The sequence below is a fragment of the Hypanus sabinus genome, chromosome 4, assembly GCF_030144855.1.
Source record: "Hypanus sabinus isolate sHypSab1 chromosome 4, sHypSab1.hap1, whole genome shotgun sequence".
NCBI classification, from domain to species: Eukaryota; Metazoa; Chordata; class Chondrichthyes; order Myliobatiformes; family Dasyatidae; genus Hypanus; species Hypanus sabinus.
This window is the reverse complement of record NC_082709.1, coordinates 91,515,012-91,535,764: the sequence shown is the minus strand read 5'-3', so window position 1 is coordinate 91,535,764 and position 20,753 is coordinate 91,515,012. Positions and strand designations below refer to the sequence as shown.

Genomic DNA, 20,753 nt, shown 5'->3' with positions numbered 1-20,753 from the left:
CTGGGACCCCAGTTGTTTACAATATATATTAATGATTTAGACGAGGGAAATAAATGCAGCATCTCCAAGTTTGTGGATGACACAAAGCTGGGTGGCGGTGTTTGCTGTGAGGAGGATGCTAAGAGGATACAGGATGACTTGGATAGGTTAGGTGAGTGGGCAAATTCATGGCAGGTGCAATTTAATGTGGATAAATGTGAGGTTATCCACTTTGGTTGCAAGAACAGGAAAACAGATTATTATCTGAATGGTGGCCGATTAGGAAAAGGGGAGATGCAACGAGACCTGGGTGTCATCGTACACCAGTCATCGAAGGTGGGCATGCAGGTACAGCAGGTGGTGAAAAAGACAAATGGTATGTTGGCATTCATAGCAAAAGGATTCGAGTATAGGAGCAGGGAGGTCCTACTGCAGTTGTACAAGGCCTTGGTGAGATTGCACCTAGAGTATTGTGTGCAGTTTTGGTCCCCTAATCTGAGGAAAGACATTCTTGCCATAGAGGAAGTACAAAGAAGGTTCGCCAGATTGATTCCTGGGATGGCAGGACTTTCATATGAAGAAAGGCTGAATCGACTAGGCTTATACTCACTGGAATTTAGAAGATTGAGGGGGGGATCTTATTGAAACGTATAAAATTCTAAAGGGATTAGACAGGCAAGATGCAGGAAGATTGTTTCCGATGTTGGAGAAATCCAGAACGAGGAGTCACAGTTTAAGGATAAAGGGGAAACCTCTTAGGACCGAGATGAGGAAAAACTTCTTCACACAGAGAGTGGTGAATCTGTGGAATTCTCTGCCACAGGAAACAGTTGAGGCCGGTTCATTGGCTATACTTAAGAGGAAGTTAGATATGGCCCTTGTGGCTAAAGGGATCGGGGGTATAGAAGGAAAGGGTTCTGAGTTGGATGATCAGCCATGATCATACTGAATAGCGGTACAGGCTCGAATGGCCTACTCCTGCACCTATTTTCTATGTTTCTACTACTTTGGTACATCAGTGGACAGCATAGTGGTTAGCACGATCACTTTACAGCAGAAGCGATCTCTGATTGAGATTTGGTTCCTGCTGCTGCCGGTAAGGAGTTTGTATGTTGTCACCGTTACCCTGTGGGTTTCCTTCGGGTGCTCTGGTTTTCTCCTATATTTCAGAGTGGATAGGCCAAACAACATAATTCTGCTCCTGTGTCGTACAGTCTAAGTGAATTGTAGGCATGATATGTTGGTGCTTGAAGTGTGGCAAATCTTGCGGGCTGCCTCCAGCTCATTGCAAGCAATGACACATTTCACTGTATGTTTCAATGTACATGTGATAAATTTTTAAAATCTGAAGTGTGTACTACAAACTCCTAAGGTACTATAGGTGCTGCTGAGCCTTCCCTACTATCAAGGAGGTGTTGGTGGTCCAAGAGGGCCCTTCTGCGATGTTCACTCCCAGGAACTTAAAGCTGGAGACCCTTTCCACTACTGCACCATTTGTGAGTAGTGGAACTTGTTCATACCTTAATTTCCAGAAATCAATAATCATTTCTTTGTTCTGATGTTGAGTGAGAGGTTATGTTTATTACAACATTCAGCCAGTTTCTGTACCTCTTCTCTGGATGCTGTTTTGTGTTATACATACTGTGGTGTCATCTGCAGATTTGAGGATGGAGTTGGATGAGTAAAAAGAGTGAAAATGAGCAGGCTCAGTACACATCCCTGCAGGATGCATTGAACATTGGTGTTCAGGGTCAGGGAGATTGATGTGTACCTTCCTAGTCTGACTGTCTGGGTGTGATCTGTAAGAAAGTCCAGAACCAGTTGCAAATTGGTATGTTGAGTCTCAGACTGTGTAGTTTAACAGTTAACTGTTGCAGGGAGTATGGTGTTGAAGGTAGAACCGTGGTCGATTTAAAAAGCATTCTGCTGTAAGAGTCCTTATGCTCCAGGTGTTCCAGTAGAATGCGGAGAGTGAAGAAGATGGCATCTTCGATTGATCTGTTGGCCTTGTAGAGTAACAGGGATGGGGGGGGGGGGGTTAATGAGGGACATAACCAGTCTCTCCTGGCACGGCGGCCATGGGGGTGAATAGAGCCAGTCTGTGGTCACTGAGGCATGTTACTGATGACAGACTGTTTTGGGATTGGTACGATGGTTTTGAAACATGCAGAGACCACAGCAAGGATGAGGGAGAGGTTATAGGTTTCAGTAAAATCCTCTGCATGCTGGTCAGCTCTGTCCCTGGCACAGCACCTAAGTACACTGTTGGGCAATTTGGGCAATTAGTGACCTTTTTCAGTTGTCTCAAAGTGACAGGTTTGAGAAGCTCTAAATTGCAACTGGGAAAGGAGATGCTTCTGTGAGGATAGGCGATTTGAGGCTGATCAAAGAGTTGGAGATACATTGGTCATTACGGATAAGCCAAAGGGACTGTTTCTGTGATAAATAACTCTGAGAAGCTGGAATAGGAGAAGCTATTTACATTTTTTTTTAGAGATCAACAGGCTAGTACAGGTTAGTACATTGTGGCCATGCTGTGTTGGCACCGGTAGCATGATGACACCAGTGGGCTGCCCCAGCACATCCTCAGACTGTATCGGCTGTTGACACAAATTACACATTTCACTATGTTTAAAAAAAAAGCTAATCTCTTTAATCTTTATCAATGTACACAAAATTTATTTTGGTATTTTACAATTTAAATTCATTGCAGGCAGTATGAAGCTAACTGAAAGTCTGAGTATTTTCCAAGTTGTAAACTTGTGATAATATAATAATTATATTTGTAAATTGGTTTATCATTGTCACATAACCTGAGGTACAATGAAAAACTTTGTTTTGTATGCTATCCATACTGATCATTTCATCACTGTAGTGCATTATGGGAATAAAGGAAAAATATAATGGAATGTGGAATAAAATATTACAGTTACAGAGGATCAGAATCATATTTATTTTAAAACTGACTCGAGTTGAGAAATTTGTATTGTGGCAGCAGTAAAGTTGAAGACAAAAATTACTGTTAAGTTAGAATGTAAAACAGCGCAAAAGAGTGTTCATGGCAAGGTAGTGTTCGTGGACCATTCAGAAATTTGATTGTCGAGGGAAACCTTCCTTTCACCCAGCCATACGATCAGAGTCCTCCAACCCCAGCACATGGTTGAAAGAAAACTGTAGTGTAGATTGAAAGATTGGCACATTGTGGGGGTGAAGGACCTTGTCTGTGCTTTACTGTTCCGTGAGCATTGAACTCACTTTCCAAGACTCCAGAAATGAGTGTCCTTGCAACCTTCACCAGTAAATGCAATGAATAGAAAGTTTTAATGTAGTTTTCTTGATCTCCTCAGTTATTTTTTTAACATTTCAACCCACACTTTAAGGTGGGTGTTAAATTTAATCCTTAGTAACTTCCTAACAAACTTCTACCAATCTTGTTGAAATTTTCAATTGACCCTCAGCCATTATTTTCTTGGAAATAAGTACAGTACTCAGGATTTCCAGAAACCTCTATATGGAGAAGTAGGGGGTGATATCACACTCCCACATATCATGCATGATTTTATACTGAATGAGAAAGCCTGCAAAAGGTAGTGGAAAAATCTCGGTACATCACAGGGAAAAGCCCTCACCACCATTGAGTGCTGTTGCAGGAAGACATCATCAGGGACCTCTGGCATCCAGGTCATTCTTTCTTCTCACTGCTGCCATCAGGAGAGAGGTACTGGAACCTTGGGTTCAGGAACATGCCAACAGGTTCAGGAACAGTTATTACCCCATCAGGCTTCTGAACCAGAAGTGGATAACTTCATTTCTCTGAATTGATTCCACAACCTATGAACTCCCTTCCAAGGACTCTACAACTCATATTCTCAATTTTTATTAGGTTTTCTTTTTTTCCTTTCTGTATTTGTACTTTTTGTTTACTTCTGCCCATTGATTGTTTCTCTGTCTTTGTGTGCAGTCTTTCATCGATTCTATTGTTTGTATTTACTGTGAATGTCAGCAAAAATCTCAGGGTATGGTGACATGTATGTACTTTAAACAATGAATAGTGTTTCATAAATCTATGATCTCAACCACAAAGCAGGACAAAGTACATAAAATCCACTATTAGCGCCATTATCTTGTAAAGTATTCAGCTTGGAAACACCCTTCCTAAAGTGCATGAAGAAATTAAAAAATTGCAAATGTGTATTAGAAAATACATGCCCTTCATATTTCCTTTGAAATGACTCCCTTTCACCTTAAATGCATGCCCTCTGGTTTTAGAAATGTCAGCCCTTGGAAAAAGAAGTTATCTGTCTACTCTATTTATGTTTTTCATAATCTTATGAACCTCTGCCGATCTCCCCTCAGCCTCTGCTGCTCCAGAGAAAATAACCTAACTTTGTCCAACCTCTCGTTATAGCGTAATCTCTCTAAACCAGACAACATCCTGGTAAACCTTTCATGCACCCTCTCCAAAGCCTTGACATCCTTCGTATAATGTGGCAACCAGAACTACATGCACTACTCCAAATGCGGCCAAACTAAAATTTTATAAAACTGCAGTATAACTTCCTGACTTTTGAACTCAATACCTCGACTAATAAAGGCAAGCTTTTCATATGCATCCTCAACAAATGTGTAGTCACTTTCAGAAAGTTACATTTTAATGGTCTTGTACTGTTATGGCCTAAGCCCCAATCTCCTGCCTTCTCCCTGTATCCCTTCACACCCTGACCAATCAAGAATCTATCAACCACTGCCTTAAGTATGTCCAATGACTTCACCTGCACAGTCACCCATGGCAACAGATTCCACAGGTTCACCACTCTCTGGCTAAAGAAATTCCTCCTCATCTCTGTTCTAAAAGGATGCCCCTCTATTCTGAGACTGTGACCTCTGGTCCTGGACTCCCCCACCTTAGGAAACATCCTCTCCATATTCACTCTATCGAGTCCCTTCACTGTTCACTGAGTTTCAATGAGGTCACCCCTCATTCTTCTGAATTCCAATGAATACAAGCCTAGAGCTATCATATGCACTTCATATCTTCATATGACAAGCCTTTAGATCCCGGAATCATTTTCGTGAACCTCCTTTAAACCCTCTGCAATGTTAGCACATCATTTCTTGGGTGGGGCCAAAATGCTCACAATACTTCAAATTAAGGCCTCGCCAGTGCTTTATAAAATCTCAACATTACATCCTTGCTTTTATATTCTGGTCCTCTTGAAATGAATGTTTATGTCTCATTTACCTTCCTCACCACTGACCCAACCTGCAATCATCCTTTAGGGGATCCTGCATAAGGACTCCCAAGTCCCTTTCTACCTCAAAAATTTTAATTTTCTCTCTATTTGGAAAATAATGTACTATTTTATTTCTTCTACCAAAGTGCATAACCATACACTTCCCAACACTATTCCATCTGCCACTTCTTTGCCCATTTTCCTAATCTAAGTCCTTCTGTAGCCTATTTCCTTAAAACTACCTGCCCCTCCACTTAATCTTTGTATCATCCACAAACTTTGCTACAAAACCATAAATTCCATCATCCAAATAATTGACATATAATGTTAAAATAATTGGTCCCAACATAGACCTCTGTGGAACACCACTGGTCACCGGCAGTTAATTAGAAAAGGTTCCTTTTATTCCCACTTTTTGCCTCCTGCCAATCAGCTACTGCTTTATACATGCTAGAATCTTTCCTGTAATATCATGGGCTTGTAGCTTGTTAAGCAGCATCATGCGTGGCACCTTGTCAAAGGCGTTCAGAAAATCCAAGTGCACAACATCCGCCAATTCTCCTTTCTCTATCTGCTTGTTATTTCTTCAAAGAATTCCAACAGATTTGTCAGGCAAGATTTTTCTTTGAGAAAACCATACTGACTTTGGCCTATTTTATCATGTGCCTCCAAGTACCCTGAAACCATATCCTTAACAGTCGACTCCAACATCCTCCCAACCACTGGGTCAGACTAACTGGCCTTTAATTTTCTTTCTTCTGCCTCTCTTCCTTCTTGAAGAGTGGAATGACATTTGCAATTTTCCAGACCTCTGGAACCATGCCAGGATCAATTGGTTCTTTAAAGATAATTTCTAATGCCTTCACAATCTCTTCAACCACCTCTTTCAGAAACCTGGGGATTTTACCATCTGATCCAGGAGACTTGTCTACCTTCAGGCCTTTCAGTTTCTCAAGAACCTTCTCCCTAGTAATGGCAACTTCACACCCTTCTGCTCCTGACACTCTTGAACTTCTGGCATAATGCTAGCATCTTCCTCAGTGAAGAATGATACAAAATACTTATTCAGTTTGTCCGCCATTTCCTTGTCCTCCATTACTACCTCTCCAGTATTGTTTTCCAGTGGTCCGATATCCACACTCACCTCTCTTTTACACTTTATGTATCTGAAGAAACTCATGGTATCCTCTTTAATATTATTGGCTTTGTATTCCATCTTTTCCTTTTTTATGACTGTTTAAATTTCTTTCTGGTGATTCTTAGAAGCGTACCAATGCTTCAACTTCTCACTAATTTTTGCTATATTATATGCACTATCTTTGGTTTAGATGGCAAACATGAGGAAATCTGCAGATGCTGGAAATACAAGCAACACACACAAAATGCTGGTGGAACGCAGCAAGCCAGGCAGCATCTATAGGGAGAAGCACTGTCGACGTTTTGGGCTGAGACCGTTTGTCCAGATGAAGGGTCTCGGCCCAAAACGTCGACAGCACTTCTCCCTATAGATGCTGCCTGGCTTGCTGCGTTCCACCAGCATTTTGTGTGTGTTGCTTTGGTTTAGATGTTGGCTTTGACTTCTTATTAGCCATGGTTGTGTCATCTTGCCTTTTGAATACTACTTCCCCTTCAGGATGTATATATCTTGCGCCTTCTGAATTGCTTCCAGAAATTCCAGCCATTGCTGCTCTGCTGTCATCCCTGTCAGTGTTCTTTTCCAAACAATTTTGGCTAGCTCTTCTCTCTTCTTTCTGCCGTAATACTGATACATCTGACTTCAGCTTCTCCTTCTCATATTGCAGAGTGAATTCGATCATATTATGATCATTGTCCCTAAAGGTTCCTTTAACTTGAGTGAACCACGAGCTTCTCTAAAAAGCCATCTCATAGACATTCTAGAAATTCCCCCCTTGGGATCCGGCACCAACCCGATTTTTCCCAATCTACCTACATCATGAAGTCCCCCATGACTATTGTAAAATTGCCCTTTTGGCATACTTTTTCTACCTCCTGTTGTAACTTGTAGACCACATCCTTACTACTGCTTGGGGTCTGTATGCAACTCCCCTAAGGGTCTTTTTACCCCTGCGGTTCCTCAGCTCTATCCACAACAATTCAACAGCTTCCGACCCTATGTCAGCTCTTTCTAATGATTTGATTTCATTTTTAACCAACAGAGCGACACCATCTCCTCTACCTACCTGCCTGCCTGTCCTTTTGATACAATGTGTATCCTTGGATATGAAGCTCCCAGCTACAATCATTTTTCAGCTATGATTCAGTGATGCCCACAACGTTATACATGCCAGTTTGTAACTGTGCTACTAGTTCATATACCTTGTTTTGTAGACTGAATCTATTCAAATGTAACACCTTCAGTCCTGTAGTCACTCTTTTTGATTTTTGTCTGCCTTTTACATTGCAACACATCCTGTTGACTGCAATTTTGCCCGATTATCAGCCTCTCCTTGCTAAGAGTCTCACTGTACATTGTCTCTGTTTGTAAAGCAACAACCTCATCCTCAGCGTTATCAGTCCGGTTCCCATCCCCCTGCCAAATTGGTTTAAACCCTTCAAACAACTAGCAAACTTGCTCGCAAGGATATTGGTCCCTCTCGGGTTCAGGTATAATCTGTCTCTTTTATCCAGGTTGTACCTTCCCCAGAAGAGATTCCAATGATCCATGAATCTGAACCCCTGCTCCCTGCACCAGTTCATCGGCCACACAATCATCTACCAGGTCATCCTATTCTTACCCTCACTGGCTCATGGCACTGGCAGCAATCCACCCCAAAATCTCCCTGCAGGACCTCCTTCTCTCCCGTTGTCATTGGTGCCAGTATGTACCAAGACTTCTGGCTGCTCACTCTTCCATTGACCAATGACCCAATCCAAGATATCCCTGGCAGCATCTGGGAGGCAACATACCACCCGGGGTCTCTATTGCACCCACAGAATCTCATCTCTGTTTCTCTGACTATAGAATCTCCTATCACCACTGCAGTGTTCTTCACCTCCCTGCTCTTCTGAGCCACAGCACTAGATTCAGTGCCAGAGACCTGGTCACTGCGGTTTCCCCCTCCTTATGGTAGGTTGTCTCCCTCAATAGTATCTAAAGTCATATACTTATTATTGAGGGGAATGGCCACAGGTGTACTCTGCACTGGCTGTGCATTTCCCTTTTCCTGACAGTCACCCAGTTACCTGCCTCCTGCAACCTAGGGGTGATTGCCTCCCTGTAGCTCCTGTCTATCACCTTCCTCAGTCTCCTGTATGAGGTGATAGTCATTGAGCTGCTGCTCAGTTCGCCTGGTACAGATGTGTTTATCCAGTAGACTGAAATTCTCCCACATCTCATACATGGTACGAAACACTGCCCTTGGAGCCATTCTCTCTACACTACTATGTCCTAACAGATGAGGAACAAAGAATTAAGAACAAAAGGAGAAACTTAGCAGATACTTCACCTCACCCAAGCCTGTTCTACCAAGGTGCAACACTTCACATTTGGCTGAGTTAAACTCCATCTGCCATTTCTCCACCTGTATTTGCATTTGATCTATATCCTGATATATTTTTTGCATGTCTCCTATGTTATCCACAACACCACCAATCTTTGTATCATCTGCAAACCTACTAGCCCACCCATCTAAATTTTCATCCAGGTTATTCTTATACATCACAAACTGCAGAGGTCCCAGTACAGATCCCTGCGGAACTAGCTAGAATAAATCCCTGTGATAACTACCTTGATAATTTGCAAAGCTTCAGAAGTTGACTCTCTATTCAACTTCTAATGTCTGTAGGCACATTTCTTTTGGTGGCAAGAAAATTTGACCTTGATAAACACTTTTTTTATATATATATTTTAACCATTCAGCTTCATTTGGTCTGAATCTGGGATTTCCCTACTTAACCAATTTGTGGGAGTACCTTCAATACACAGACCTCTATGGTTGAAACAGTTGGCTCATTTTCTCCTCCTTGGCAGTTAGAAATGGGCAGTGAATACTGGCCTTATTAATGATGCTTGCCCCTCCCTAGTAAATGAATAAGTAACAAGGGCTCTGGGAGCTTGGCTCTAATTCTAAGACCATAACTGTAAACGTCGACCGCTTCTCCCTATAGATGCTGCCTAGCCTGCTGTGTTCTACCAGCATTTTCTGTGTGTAACTGTAAATTTACCACTGCTTAATGAAAGTCACAATCACAGTTTGCAATGTTCAACAATTCTCAGGTTTTGACCCTTCCCAACAACATCGCTGTCCATTTTTCTTTCATCCATGTGCCCGTCTAAGTGTGTTTTAAATGTACCTAATGTATCTGCCTCTACTACTGCTCCAGGCAGCAGGTTCCATAAGGTGTAGTAGCACAATTAGGCCAATTGGCCCATCAAGTCTGCTCCACCATTCTATCCCTGCAGATTTCTTATCCCTCTCAATCCCATTTTCCAGCCCTCTCCCCATATCCATAGAACATTACACAGGAACAGGCCTTTTGGCCCTTCTTGGCTGTGCTGAACCATTTTTATGCCTAGTCCTACTTACCTGCACCTGGCCCATATCCCTCTAAACACCTCTCATCCATGTACCTGTCCAAGTTTTTCTTAAATGTTAAAAGTGAGCCTGCATTTACCACTTCATCTGGCAGCTCATTCCACATTCGCACCACTCTCTGTGTGAACACAAAGTACACTGCAGATGCTGTGGTCAAATCAACACGTACAACACTCTGCAGGAACTCAGCAGGTCGGGCAGCATCCGTGAAAACGAGCAGTCAATGTTTTGGGCCGAGACCCTTCGTCAGGACTGAAGAGGGAGGGGGCAGGGGCCCTATGAAGAAGGTGGGGGGTGGGTGGGAAGAAGGCTGGTGGATGTCCGATTAAGAACCAATCAAGGGGTGGGGGAGGGGATAGGCAGGAAAGGTGATGAAGGAATGTAAGCTGAAAGCACTGTGTAGTAGAAGGCAGAATCATGAGAGAGGTGATAAGCAGCTAGAGGAGGAGGCAGTGTGAAACTGGGATGGGGGAATGGAGTGGGAGGGAATTACCAGAAGTTGGAGAATTCAATGTTCATACCAAGGGGCTGGAGACTATCCAGATGGTATATGAGGTGTTGCTCCTCCAGCCTGAGTTTGGCCTCATCATGGCAGTAGAGGAGACCATGCATGGACATATCCGAATGGGAACGTGAAGCAGAGTTGAAGTGGGTGGCAACCAGGAGTGGCCACAGCAGACAGGAACAACGTGAGCTATCCTCCAATCCTCCAGCACCTCACCCGTAGATACCGACATTTTAAATCTATCTGCCAGGGCCCCTGCAATTTCAACACTAGTCTCCTTCAAGGTCCGAGGGAATACTCTCTCAGGTCCTGGGAATTTATCTACTCTGATTTGCCTTAAGATAGCAAGTGTATAAACAAAACATACCATTCCCCTATACTCCAATCACCTTAAAATTGTGCCCCCTCATATTAGCCCTGGGGAAATGTCTCCAGCTGTCCATTCATTCTATGCCTCTTGTACACCTCTGTCAAATCACCTTTCATCCTCCTTTGCAAGGAGAAAAGCCCTTGCTCGCTTAACCTATCCTCATAAGACATGCTCTCCAATCTAGGCAGCATCCTGGTAAATCTCCTCGGCACCGTCTCGATTGATGAAACTGTACTTCCAAAGATACAGCATCTTTCAAGGGCTATATAGTACTGAAGTAAATGTAATTCTATAATACAGACACAAGAGACTGCAAATAATGGAATCAGGAGTAGAAAAAGGAACTACTGGGCCAGGCAGCATCTGTGGAGAGAAATGGGTGATTGACATTGCTGGTTGAGACCCTTAATTTGCGATGGGGAAGAGCTGGCAAGTAAGATCACAGATTTCCAGATGTTGGAAATCCAAAGTAACATTCAGAAAACACTGGAGGAACTCAGCAGGCTAGGCAGCTTCTATGGAAAAGAGTGACTAGTCAATGTGACCCTGAGACCCTTCCGGACTGGAAAGGAAGAGGAAAAGTCAGTGTCTGAAGGCAGGGGGAGGGGAGGAAGAAGTACAAGGTGGCAGGTGATGGGTTAACCTGGGAGGGGGTGAAGTAAAGAGCCAGGAAGTTGATTATTGAATGAGATAAAGGGCTGGAGGTGGGGGAGATGATGGCAGAAGTCCATGGAAGAAAGGGATGGGGGAGGAGCACCAGAGGGAGGTGGTGGGCAGGTAAGGAGATAAGATGAGAGAAGGAAACAAAAGTGGGGAATTGTGAAAGGGGGGGGCAATTACCGGAGGTTCAAGAAACCGATGTTCATGCCATCAGATTGGAGGCTACCATAATGGAATACAAGGTGATGCTCCTACAACCTGACTGTGGCCTCATCGTGACAGTAGAGGAAGCGATGTACTGCCATGTTGGAATGGGAAGTGGAACTGAAGTGGGTGGCTACAGAGAGGTCCAGCTTTTTCTGACTGACTGAATGTAAATGCTCAGCGAAGTGGTCACCCAGTCTACATCAGGTCTTACTGATATACAGGAGGCTGCACTGGGTGTAAGAGTTAAGATCCAGGTGAGGAGGAATTATTTGGCATATGGAGTCTTTTGAGGTAGGGAAGGGTCAAAATAGCACCAGAGGCTTAGAGATGATAGGTTCAAAGTAAATTTATTATGAAAGTACATGTATGACACTATATATGTGGAACAAGCTATATATATTTGTGGAATGAGCTTCCAGTAGAAGTGGTAGAGGCAGGTTTGATTTTGTCATTTAAAAAAAAAAATTGGATGGGTATATGGACAGGAAAGGAATGAAGGGTTATGGGCTGAGTGCAGGTAGGTGGGACTAGGTGAGAGTAAGCATTCGGCACGGACTAGAAGGGCTGAGGTGGCCTGTTTCCATGCTGTAATTGTTATATGGTTATATAACCAGAGAATTTTCTTACAGCGATTCACAGTACATACAAAGAAACACAATAGAATTCAAAATGGACGAACAGCCAATGTGCAAATACAAATGAAAACAAACAAGCAAGCAAATAAATAAATAAACAAACAAGCAAGCTATAACTATCGAGAACAAGCAATGAAGAGTCCTTGAAAGTGAGTTGATAGTTTGTGGAAACAGTTCAGTAAATTTATTCCCTCTGCTTCAAAAGGCTGATGGTTGAGGAGTTCCTGAGCCTGGTGGTGTGAGTTCTCAGGCTCCTGTACCACCTTCCTGATGGCAACAGCAAGAAGAGAGCATGGCCTGGGTGATGGAATTTAAAATTAATAATCTTCTCTTACTTCTGATCCTCCTGTTGAGGTCTGGGTCATGGACTTCTCGTATCCTCCACCTATAGTCAATGATCAGCTCTTTGGTTTTGCTGCAAATGAGTGAGAGGTTGTTGTGGCACCTTTCAGCTAGCTTTTCAGGCTCCTTCTTACATGCTTATTCGTCATCTCCTTTGATTTGGCCAACGATAGTGGTGTCGTCAGCAAACTGAAACATGGTGTTGGAGCAGGTAGAGCTAACAAAGTTTTACAGATGATGTAATAGGAGAGGAAGGCGGAGCATGGAATCAAATAAGGGAAGTGATGTGGGCAGATGGGAATAATGGGAAGAGGGGTACCCACTGGGAAAGGTAATGGGCAGGTGGATAGAATAGGCAAGGGGGTGGAAAAAAAGCAATGATTATTGTGTACAGGAAGATCTGGGTAGATTAGAAGAAGAGAAATGGACAAGGACTAAATTATCTGTAATTGGAGATTTCAGTGTCCATACCTTGTAGGTCACCCGTGTGGAATATGAGCTGCTTTTTCTCTTGTTTGCATTTGGGCTCACCCTGACAGTGGAGGAGGCTAAGGGCAGACAGATTGGTTTGGAAATAGGAAGGGGAATTAAAGTTGCAAGTCAGAGAGCTGGCAGACAGAATGCAGATGTTGATGTCTGACCTGTGGAGTTCCTTGCAGCAATTTGTCTTTTTATTAACCTAGTATTGCAGGTGTTGCCTTCACAGAGTCTGTCTGAACATTACTGCTGCCTCTATTTTATTAATTTAGAGATACAGTGCAGAATAGGCCCTTCTGGCCCAACGAGCTGCACTGCCCTGAAACCCACTTATTTTTAACCATAGTCTAATCATAGGACAATTTGCAATGACTGCAACACACATAGAGGAACTCAGGCAGCATCTGTGGAATAAACAATTGGCGTTTTGGGCCGAGACTCTTCTTCATGACTGAGAAGGAAGAGGAAGACACCAAAACAAAAGGTGTGGGGAGGAGAAAGAGGATAGTGAGTGGTGATACGTGAAGCCAGGTGGGTGGGAAAGATAAAGGGTTGGAGAGGAAAGAATCTGATGGGAGAGGAGCATGAACCATGCAAGAAAGGGGAGGAAGAGGGGACTCGGGGGGAGGTGATAGGCAGGTGAGAAGAGGTTAAAGGCCAAAGTGGGGAATAGAAGAGGGGAGAGGTGGGAAATGTTTTTACCAGGAAGGAGAAATCAATATTCATGCCACCACGTTGGAGGCTAACCAGACAGAATATAAGGTGTTGCTCCTTCACGCCGAGGGTGACCTCATCATGGCACGAGAAGAGGCCATGGACCGACATGTTGGAATGTAAATGAGAATCAGAGTTAAAATGTTTGGCCACTGGCAAGTTCAACTTTTGATGGATAGAGTGGAGGTGCTCCATGAAGCGATCCCTCAATTTACAACTGGTCTCACCAAGGTAGAGGAGACCACATTAGAAGCAGTGGACACAATAGAAGAGCCCAGCAGATTTACAGGTGAAGTGTTGCCTCACCTGGAAGGACTGTTTTGGGCCCTGAATGGAGGTGAGGGTGGAGATGAATGGGCAGGTGTAACATTTAGGCCGCTTGCAGGGACAAGTACCAGGAGGGAGATTAGTGGGTAGGGATGAATGGACAAGAGAATCACGGAGGAAGTAATCCGTGCAGAAACCAGGGTGAGGCGGGGGAGGTAAAGATATGTTTAGTCGTGGGATCCCTTTGGAGGTGGCGGAAGTTGCGGAGGATGATGTGTTTGATGCTGAGGCTCATGGGGTGGTAGGTAAGGACAAGAAAAACTCTACCACTGTTAAGGCAGTGGGAAGATGGGGTGAGTGTGGATGATTGGGAAATGGAGGGCAGCAGCAAAGTTGCAGGAAGGGAAACCTGGTTCAAAGTTCAAAGTAAAATTTATTATCAGAGCACATGCATGTAGCTACATACAACCCTGAGATTCTTTTTGTGCAGGCATACTTAGCAAATCTGTAGACCAGTAACTGTAAACTGTAACGATCAGGAACTATAAACTGTAAACAAACTGTGCAAATGCAGAAATAAATAAATAGGAGTCAATAATGAGCATGAATACCAATATAACAGAATGCTTAAATGAGTGTAGCTATCCCATCTTTCTTTAAAGAAGGATGATATCTCTGATGTTCGGGAAAGGAAAACTGCCTCCTGGGAACAGATGCGGCAGAGGCAAAGGTACTGAGCAAAGGGAACAGCATTTGTACAGGAGACAGGGTGGGAAGAGATATAGTCAAGATAACTGTGGGAAATGGTATGTTTATAAAAGATGTTGTTTGACAGTTTGTCTCTAGAAATAGAGATGGAGATCGAGAAAGGGGAAGGCGGTATCAGAAATGGGCCATGTGAATTTAAGGGCAGAGTTGAAGTAAGAGGCGAAGTTGATGAAATTGATAAGCTCAGCATGTGTGCATGAAGCAGCATGGATGCAGTCATCTATGTAACGGAGGAAGCATTATGGAGCATTACCAGGGAAGCCTTGCTGTTTTACCATCAAACCTATAGGCAAAAGGTGTTACAGTTATGGTGTGGTGCACTGACCTCTACCTTGCTGAGGCCAGGTGGCAACTCTCAGATCCCTCCTCATACCTACCCCTTGAAGAGGGTACCAATCTGGAATATCAGAAAACCGTCTGACACCATCACTGAACTCATCAGCTCCCATCCAATGCCAGCAAACTCATTGTTCCCCTACCCCACACTGCTGGCTTCTACCTCCTACCCAAGATCTGCAAACCTGACTGACCGGGTAGGCCTATTGTCTCTGCCTGCTCCTGCCCTACTGATTCTGCGTCCTTATACCTTGACTCAGTCCTTTCCCACCTACATTTGTGACACTTCTCAAGCTCTTAATCTCCTCGGTAACTTCCAATTTCCTGGCCCTGACTGCCTCATCTTCACCATGATGTCCAGTCCTTATACACTTCTATCCCCCCCATCAAGATGGCCTTAAAGCTCTCTGCTTTTTTCTCAATAAAAGAACCAACCACCCTCCTCCATCTGGCAAACCAAGTCCTCGCCCTCAACAATTTTTCCTTCAGCTCCTCACACTTTCTCCATACTCACTGGGTAACCATGGGCAGTTACTGGGTCCCAGCTATGCTTGCCTCTTGGTTGGCTACGTAGGATAGTCCATGTCCAGGCTTTTCCTGGGAATGCTCCACAACTCTTTCTCTGCCACAATTATCTTGATGATACCTCTTTCCATTCTGTCTCCTGTAAAAATGGTATTCCCTTTTCTCAGTTTCTTTGCCTCTGCCAGATCTGTTCCTAGGGTGCGACTTCCCTTTCCAGGACATCAGAGATGTCCTCTTCTTTCATAGAATGGGGTTTCCCTTCCTCCATCATTGATGCTGCCCTCGACCATATCTCCTCTATTTCCCAAACACCCGCTCACCCCATCTTCCTGCCACTTTAACAGTGATAGAGTTCCTCTTGTCCTTACCTAGCATCCCGTGAAACTCCATGTCCAACACATCATCTTCCACAACTTCTGCCAGCTCCTAAGGGATCCTACCATTAAACATATCATTACCCTTTACCATCCCCGCCCTCCACTTTTCACAGAGAATGCTCCCTCTGTGATTCCCTTGTCCGTTTGTCCCACCCCATCGGTTATCCCTGCAAGCAGCTGAAGTGTTACACCTGCCTATTTACCTCCTCCCTCACTCCCTTTAGAGCCCCAAACAGTCCTTCCAGGGGTGATGCAACATCGCTCCTTTGAATCTGCTGGGGTCGTCTAATGTGTCCGGTCCTCCGGATGCGACCTCTACATTAGTGGCCTATCGTAAATTGGGGTCCCCTCTGTTGAGCACATCAACTTCATCCACCAAAAGTGGAACTTCCCAGTGACTGAACATTTTAATTCTGATTCTCATGCCAGTTCCAACATGTTGGTCCATGAGTTCCTCTTAAGTCAAGATGAGGTCACCCTCAGGGTGGAGGGGCAACACCTTGTATTCCATCTGGGTATATTCCATCTAACATGTTGGCAAGGATATTCATTTCTCCTTCTGGTTTTAAAAAAAATACCCTCTCCTCCTCTCTTCTATTCCCCACTCTGGCCTCTCACCTCCCCAAGTCCCCTCCTCCTTCCCTGTCTCCTATCGTCCGCTCTGTTCCATCAGATTCCTTTTTCTCCAGCCCTTTATCTTTCCAACCTACCTGGCTATCCTCCTTCCCATCTTCCCAGCCCCCCCCCCCCCCGGCTTTTTATTCTGGCACCTTCCCCCTTCCTTTTCAGTCCTGAAGAAGGTCTTGGCCCAAAATGTGAACTGTATATTAATTTCCATAGATGCTGCCTGACCTGCTGAGCTCCTCCAGCATTTTGTGTTGTTGCTTTGGGTTTCCAGCATCTGCAGACTTTCTTGGGTGTATAATTAACCTACTGACCGCTACGTCTTTGGAATGTGCAAGGAAAACGAGGACCTGGAGGAACCCACAAATTCACAGGGAAGACACAAACTCTGTGCCGAGCTTCACGCCAGCTGCACCCTCCTCTTATTCTAGTCCTAGAGATAAAAGTCCAATCTTCAGTTTGGCATTTTAGGGGTGGTTTTTGTACCTTTCAGTAATGTGAGCCTTTAATCTACCTTGGGTTGTTAACCAGTGGGCTTAAATTTGCAGTGTGTGGTAGAGGAATGGGAAAGGAGCTGAGCTGAGTTATTTGCATGCAGAACATAGTGGGAATCTGAAGTGTGCCATAAGTGCAGAGATAAAGTGCCTGAATATGCACTTGAAATGTTTAACTAATTAGGCTGCAGGGTGACGGCAGGGATATGGCATATAGCTGGGTATCCCTTCGAGTGCAAGAGATTATCCTGGGCTAAATAGCCAGGTGTGTCATAAGTGATTATAATTAACTTTTATTAATGGCACTCTGTTTTGGTTGTCTGTTTCCATACATCTGCAAATTGGTAGTCATTTCTTACTCTGTTTTCCACTTTGCATGTTCTTGTAATTAAAGTGAATAGATGAGATTAATTTGTCACACATATGCATTGAAACGTGAAGTGAACTGCGTCATTTTCATCAACGACTAACACAGTCTGAGGATTGCACTAGAGGCAACCTGAAAGTGTTACCATGCTTTCAGCACTGACACAGCATGTCTACTTACTAACCCTAACTCATACGTCTTTGGAATGTGGAGGAAACCGGAGCACCCGGAGGAAACCCACATGGTCACAGAGAGAATGTACAAATTCCTTAGAGGCAGTGGTGAGAATTGAAGCACAATCATGATTGTTGGTATTGTAAAGCATTATGCTAACTGCTACGTTACTGTGCCACTCATCGGAATCAGAATGGCTCCGTGTGGCCAAGGGTTAACGCTGCCTGTTAACGCTGGTGTTTTTAACTGTGCAGCATTTCCTCTGCTGCAAGTAAGCTCACTAGAACATAGCAGCACAAGAAAATTGCAGCAGGAGGTTTCCTGGTCTCTCAAGCCTGCCCCCTGTTCAGTATGATAATGTTTGATATACCCCAGGCTTTAACTCTTCCTGTGCCAGATTCCTGATGGTTTAAAAATTTATGTACTTTAAGTGCTTCTAATAATCTTACCTCCACAACTCTCTGGCGTAGGGAATTCCAGAGATTTAATACCTTTTTATGAGATTTTTGTCACATGCCAGTTATTTGAAGCCAAGGTCTCATCTTAAAATAGTCCCCCCTCATTGCAAACTCTCTCACCACTGAAAACATTTTGATGTGTACCCTGTTATACCTGCTTAAGATTACTGTTCATTTTTCTAAATTTCAAGGAGTAAAGGCTCAACTTTTTTAGCCTCTTAGAAGATAGAACAATACAGCACAGTACAGGCCCTTCAGCCTATAATGCTGTGCCAACCTTTTAACCTACTTTATGAATAATCTAACCCCTCCCTTCTGCACAGCTCTCCATTTCTAAATCTTTTATATGCCTATCTAATAGTTTCTTATATGCCTCTAATGTATTTGGCTTTAACACCACCACTCACCACAGTGTAAAAGAAACTTACTTCTGACATCTCCCTCCAATCACCTTATATCACTCTCATATTACCCAATGGCCAGGCTCGTTCAAGCTGACAGGAAGGCGACAGTAATCAAGTAACCATGTGTTACACAGTGGTGTGGAGAACGGCATCTCTGAATGCACAATATGTTGAACATTGAAATGGATGGACTACAGCAGCAGCAGATCACACGGAGTTCTACTCCTATACCTAATAAAATGGCCACTGAGTGAACATTCCTGTGATCCCAGTGGGGACCATGTCCTGGAAAGTGCCAATGCCCTCAGGAAAGGAAAGGCTGTGAATGTCGAAGCAGGAAGGAAAGGACATGCAACTTTCCTGGCTTTGCAATAATTTGATTCTTTTTATTTATAAATTCTTTTATAATAAGAATAAAATATTAACTTGTAAGGAGGAGTAATAATGAAAAACCTAATGGGCCCAGCGAGCTGTTTTGATGCTGTAACACTTTTGTTTGATTCTCTGTAGGGCGGAAGGAAGCAGCAAAATCCAATCTCGCCTTGATCAGCAGACCAGTCGCCTGGGGCAACAGGTCCGCCTCAACGCCAAGACCTCGTTTATACCCAAGAGTTCAACTCCAAAGGAAAAGCTGTCGCCAGCTTCTCAAATGGATGACATTGAACGAGGTATGTGGGGGCTGATTCAACAACATTAGAAATTGAAGCAAGATTTGCCTACGTAGTCTGCTCTACAATTCAATAAGGCAATTAGTTTCCATTTTAACCCTTCATATCAGACTCCAGAGCCAGCGTGGATAACTTCACTCACCTAATTCCACAACCTACAGACTTGCTTTCATGTTCTCAGTATTATTTATTTACTTATTTAAATTCAAGTTTATTGACACCTGACTGTACATATATACAATAGATTCAATAGGTACATTTAATGTCAGAGAAATGTATACAACATACATCCTGAAATTCTTTTTCTTTGCAAACATCCATGAAAACAGAGGAGTGCCCCACAGAATGAATGAGTTAAATGTTAGAACTCCAAAGCCTCCTCCCAACTCCCCACCCATAAGCAGCAGCAAAGGATCCCCACTCCCCCACCAGCATAAAAAAGTATCGGCACCCCCCGCCACTGAGCACTCAAGTGTGCAGCAAAGCATTAATAAAGACACAGACTTGCAGTACCCCAAAGACTACTTGTTCACCTGGTAATTCAACGTACCACAGGCTCGCTCTCTCTCCCTAATAAGGGAAAAACAGGTGTCCCCATTTCACAGCGTGAGGGGACACATAACAAAGCAACTCACTGATTCATAGTGTGAAATGTCTGTTGCATCATTTCTTTCAAGCTCTGTGCCCAAAGAACACAGCCAGTAGCCAGCTTGCTGCTTTCAATCTTCCATCTCTCACAACGTATCAGGCAGCAGCACCGGTCTTGAATCAGCCCGTCTCCAGAGCCATGAAATTCTGGCAGCCTGAAGGCAAGGCTAGTCTTCCAGGCTGAAAAGCGGCCAGTCATGAGGCCCTGAGCGCAGGTTCCATTCCCTCAAAGAACTGATGTCAGAGTGTAACTCCAGGTCAGGGTCTTCAAAAGAACTTTGAAAAGAAAAAGAGAGATAACAAAGATAGAAATGGAGCTGTTTCTGAAGATGCAACCAAATGAAACAATGTTCCTCTAGACCATTGTGCACACAAAACATACCACATATAGCACATAAGCCAAAATATTAACATGTTAATAAAATATAACTCAAAATGCATGTAGTACACAATACAAGTAAACGGTAAACTGTAAACAGCTGCTGCTGTAATGCTGAAACCTTGGTGGTGGCAGGGTATTCATTGGTTTCACAGCTTGAGGGAAGAAACTGTTACTTCATCAAGCAGTTCTAGTCCTGATGCTTCTGTTCATCCTTCCTGATAGTAATGGGTCAAAGAGATTGTGGGATGGGTGGTAACGATCCTCAGCAAAGAGATTGTGGGATGGGTGGTAACGATCCTCAGCAAAGAGATTGTGGGATGGGTGGTAACGATCCTCAGCAAAGAGATTGTGGGATGGGTGGTAACGATCCTCAGCAAAGAGATTGTGGGATGGGTGGTAACGATCCTCAGCAAAGAGATTGTGGGATGGGTGGTAACGATCCTCAGCAAAGAGATTGTGGGATGGGTGGTAACGATCCTCAGCAAAGAGATTGTGGGATGGGTGGTAACGATCCTCAGCAAAGAGATTGTGGGATGGGTGGTAACGATCCTCAGCAAAGAGATTGTGGGATAGGTGGTCGGG

The 20,753-nt window shown here is 43.8% G+C and overlaps 1 protein-coding gene across 1 annotated transcript in view; it reads left to right on the top strand.

Annotated features, from left to right (window-relative positions):
• The window catches only part of eaf2 (ELL associated factor 2), a 56,089-nt gene that overhangs the window by 13,588 nt on the left and 21,748 nt on the right, over nucleotides 1–20,753 (top strand). The window contains exon 4 of the mRNA XM_059967654.1: nucleotides 18,984–19,141. Within this exon, the coding sequence (XP_059823637.1) occupies nucleotides 18,984–19,141 (158 nt within the window). The remainder of the gene's footprint in view (nucleotides 1–18,983; nucleotides 19,142–20,753) is intronic.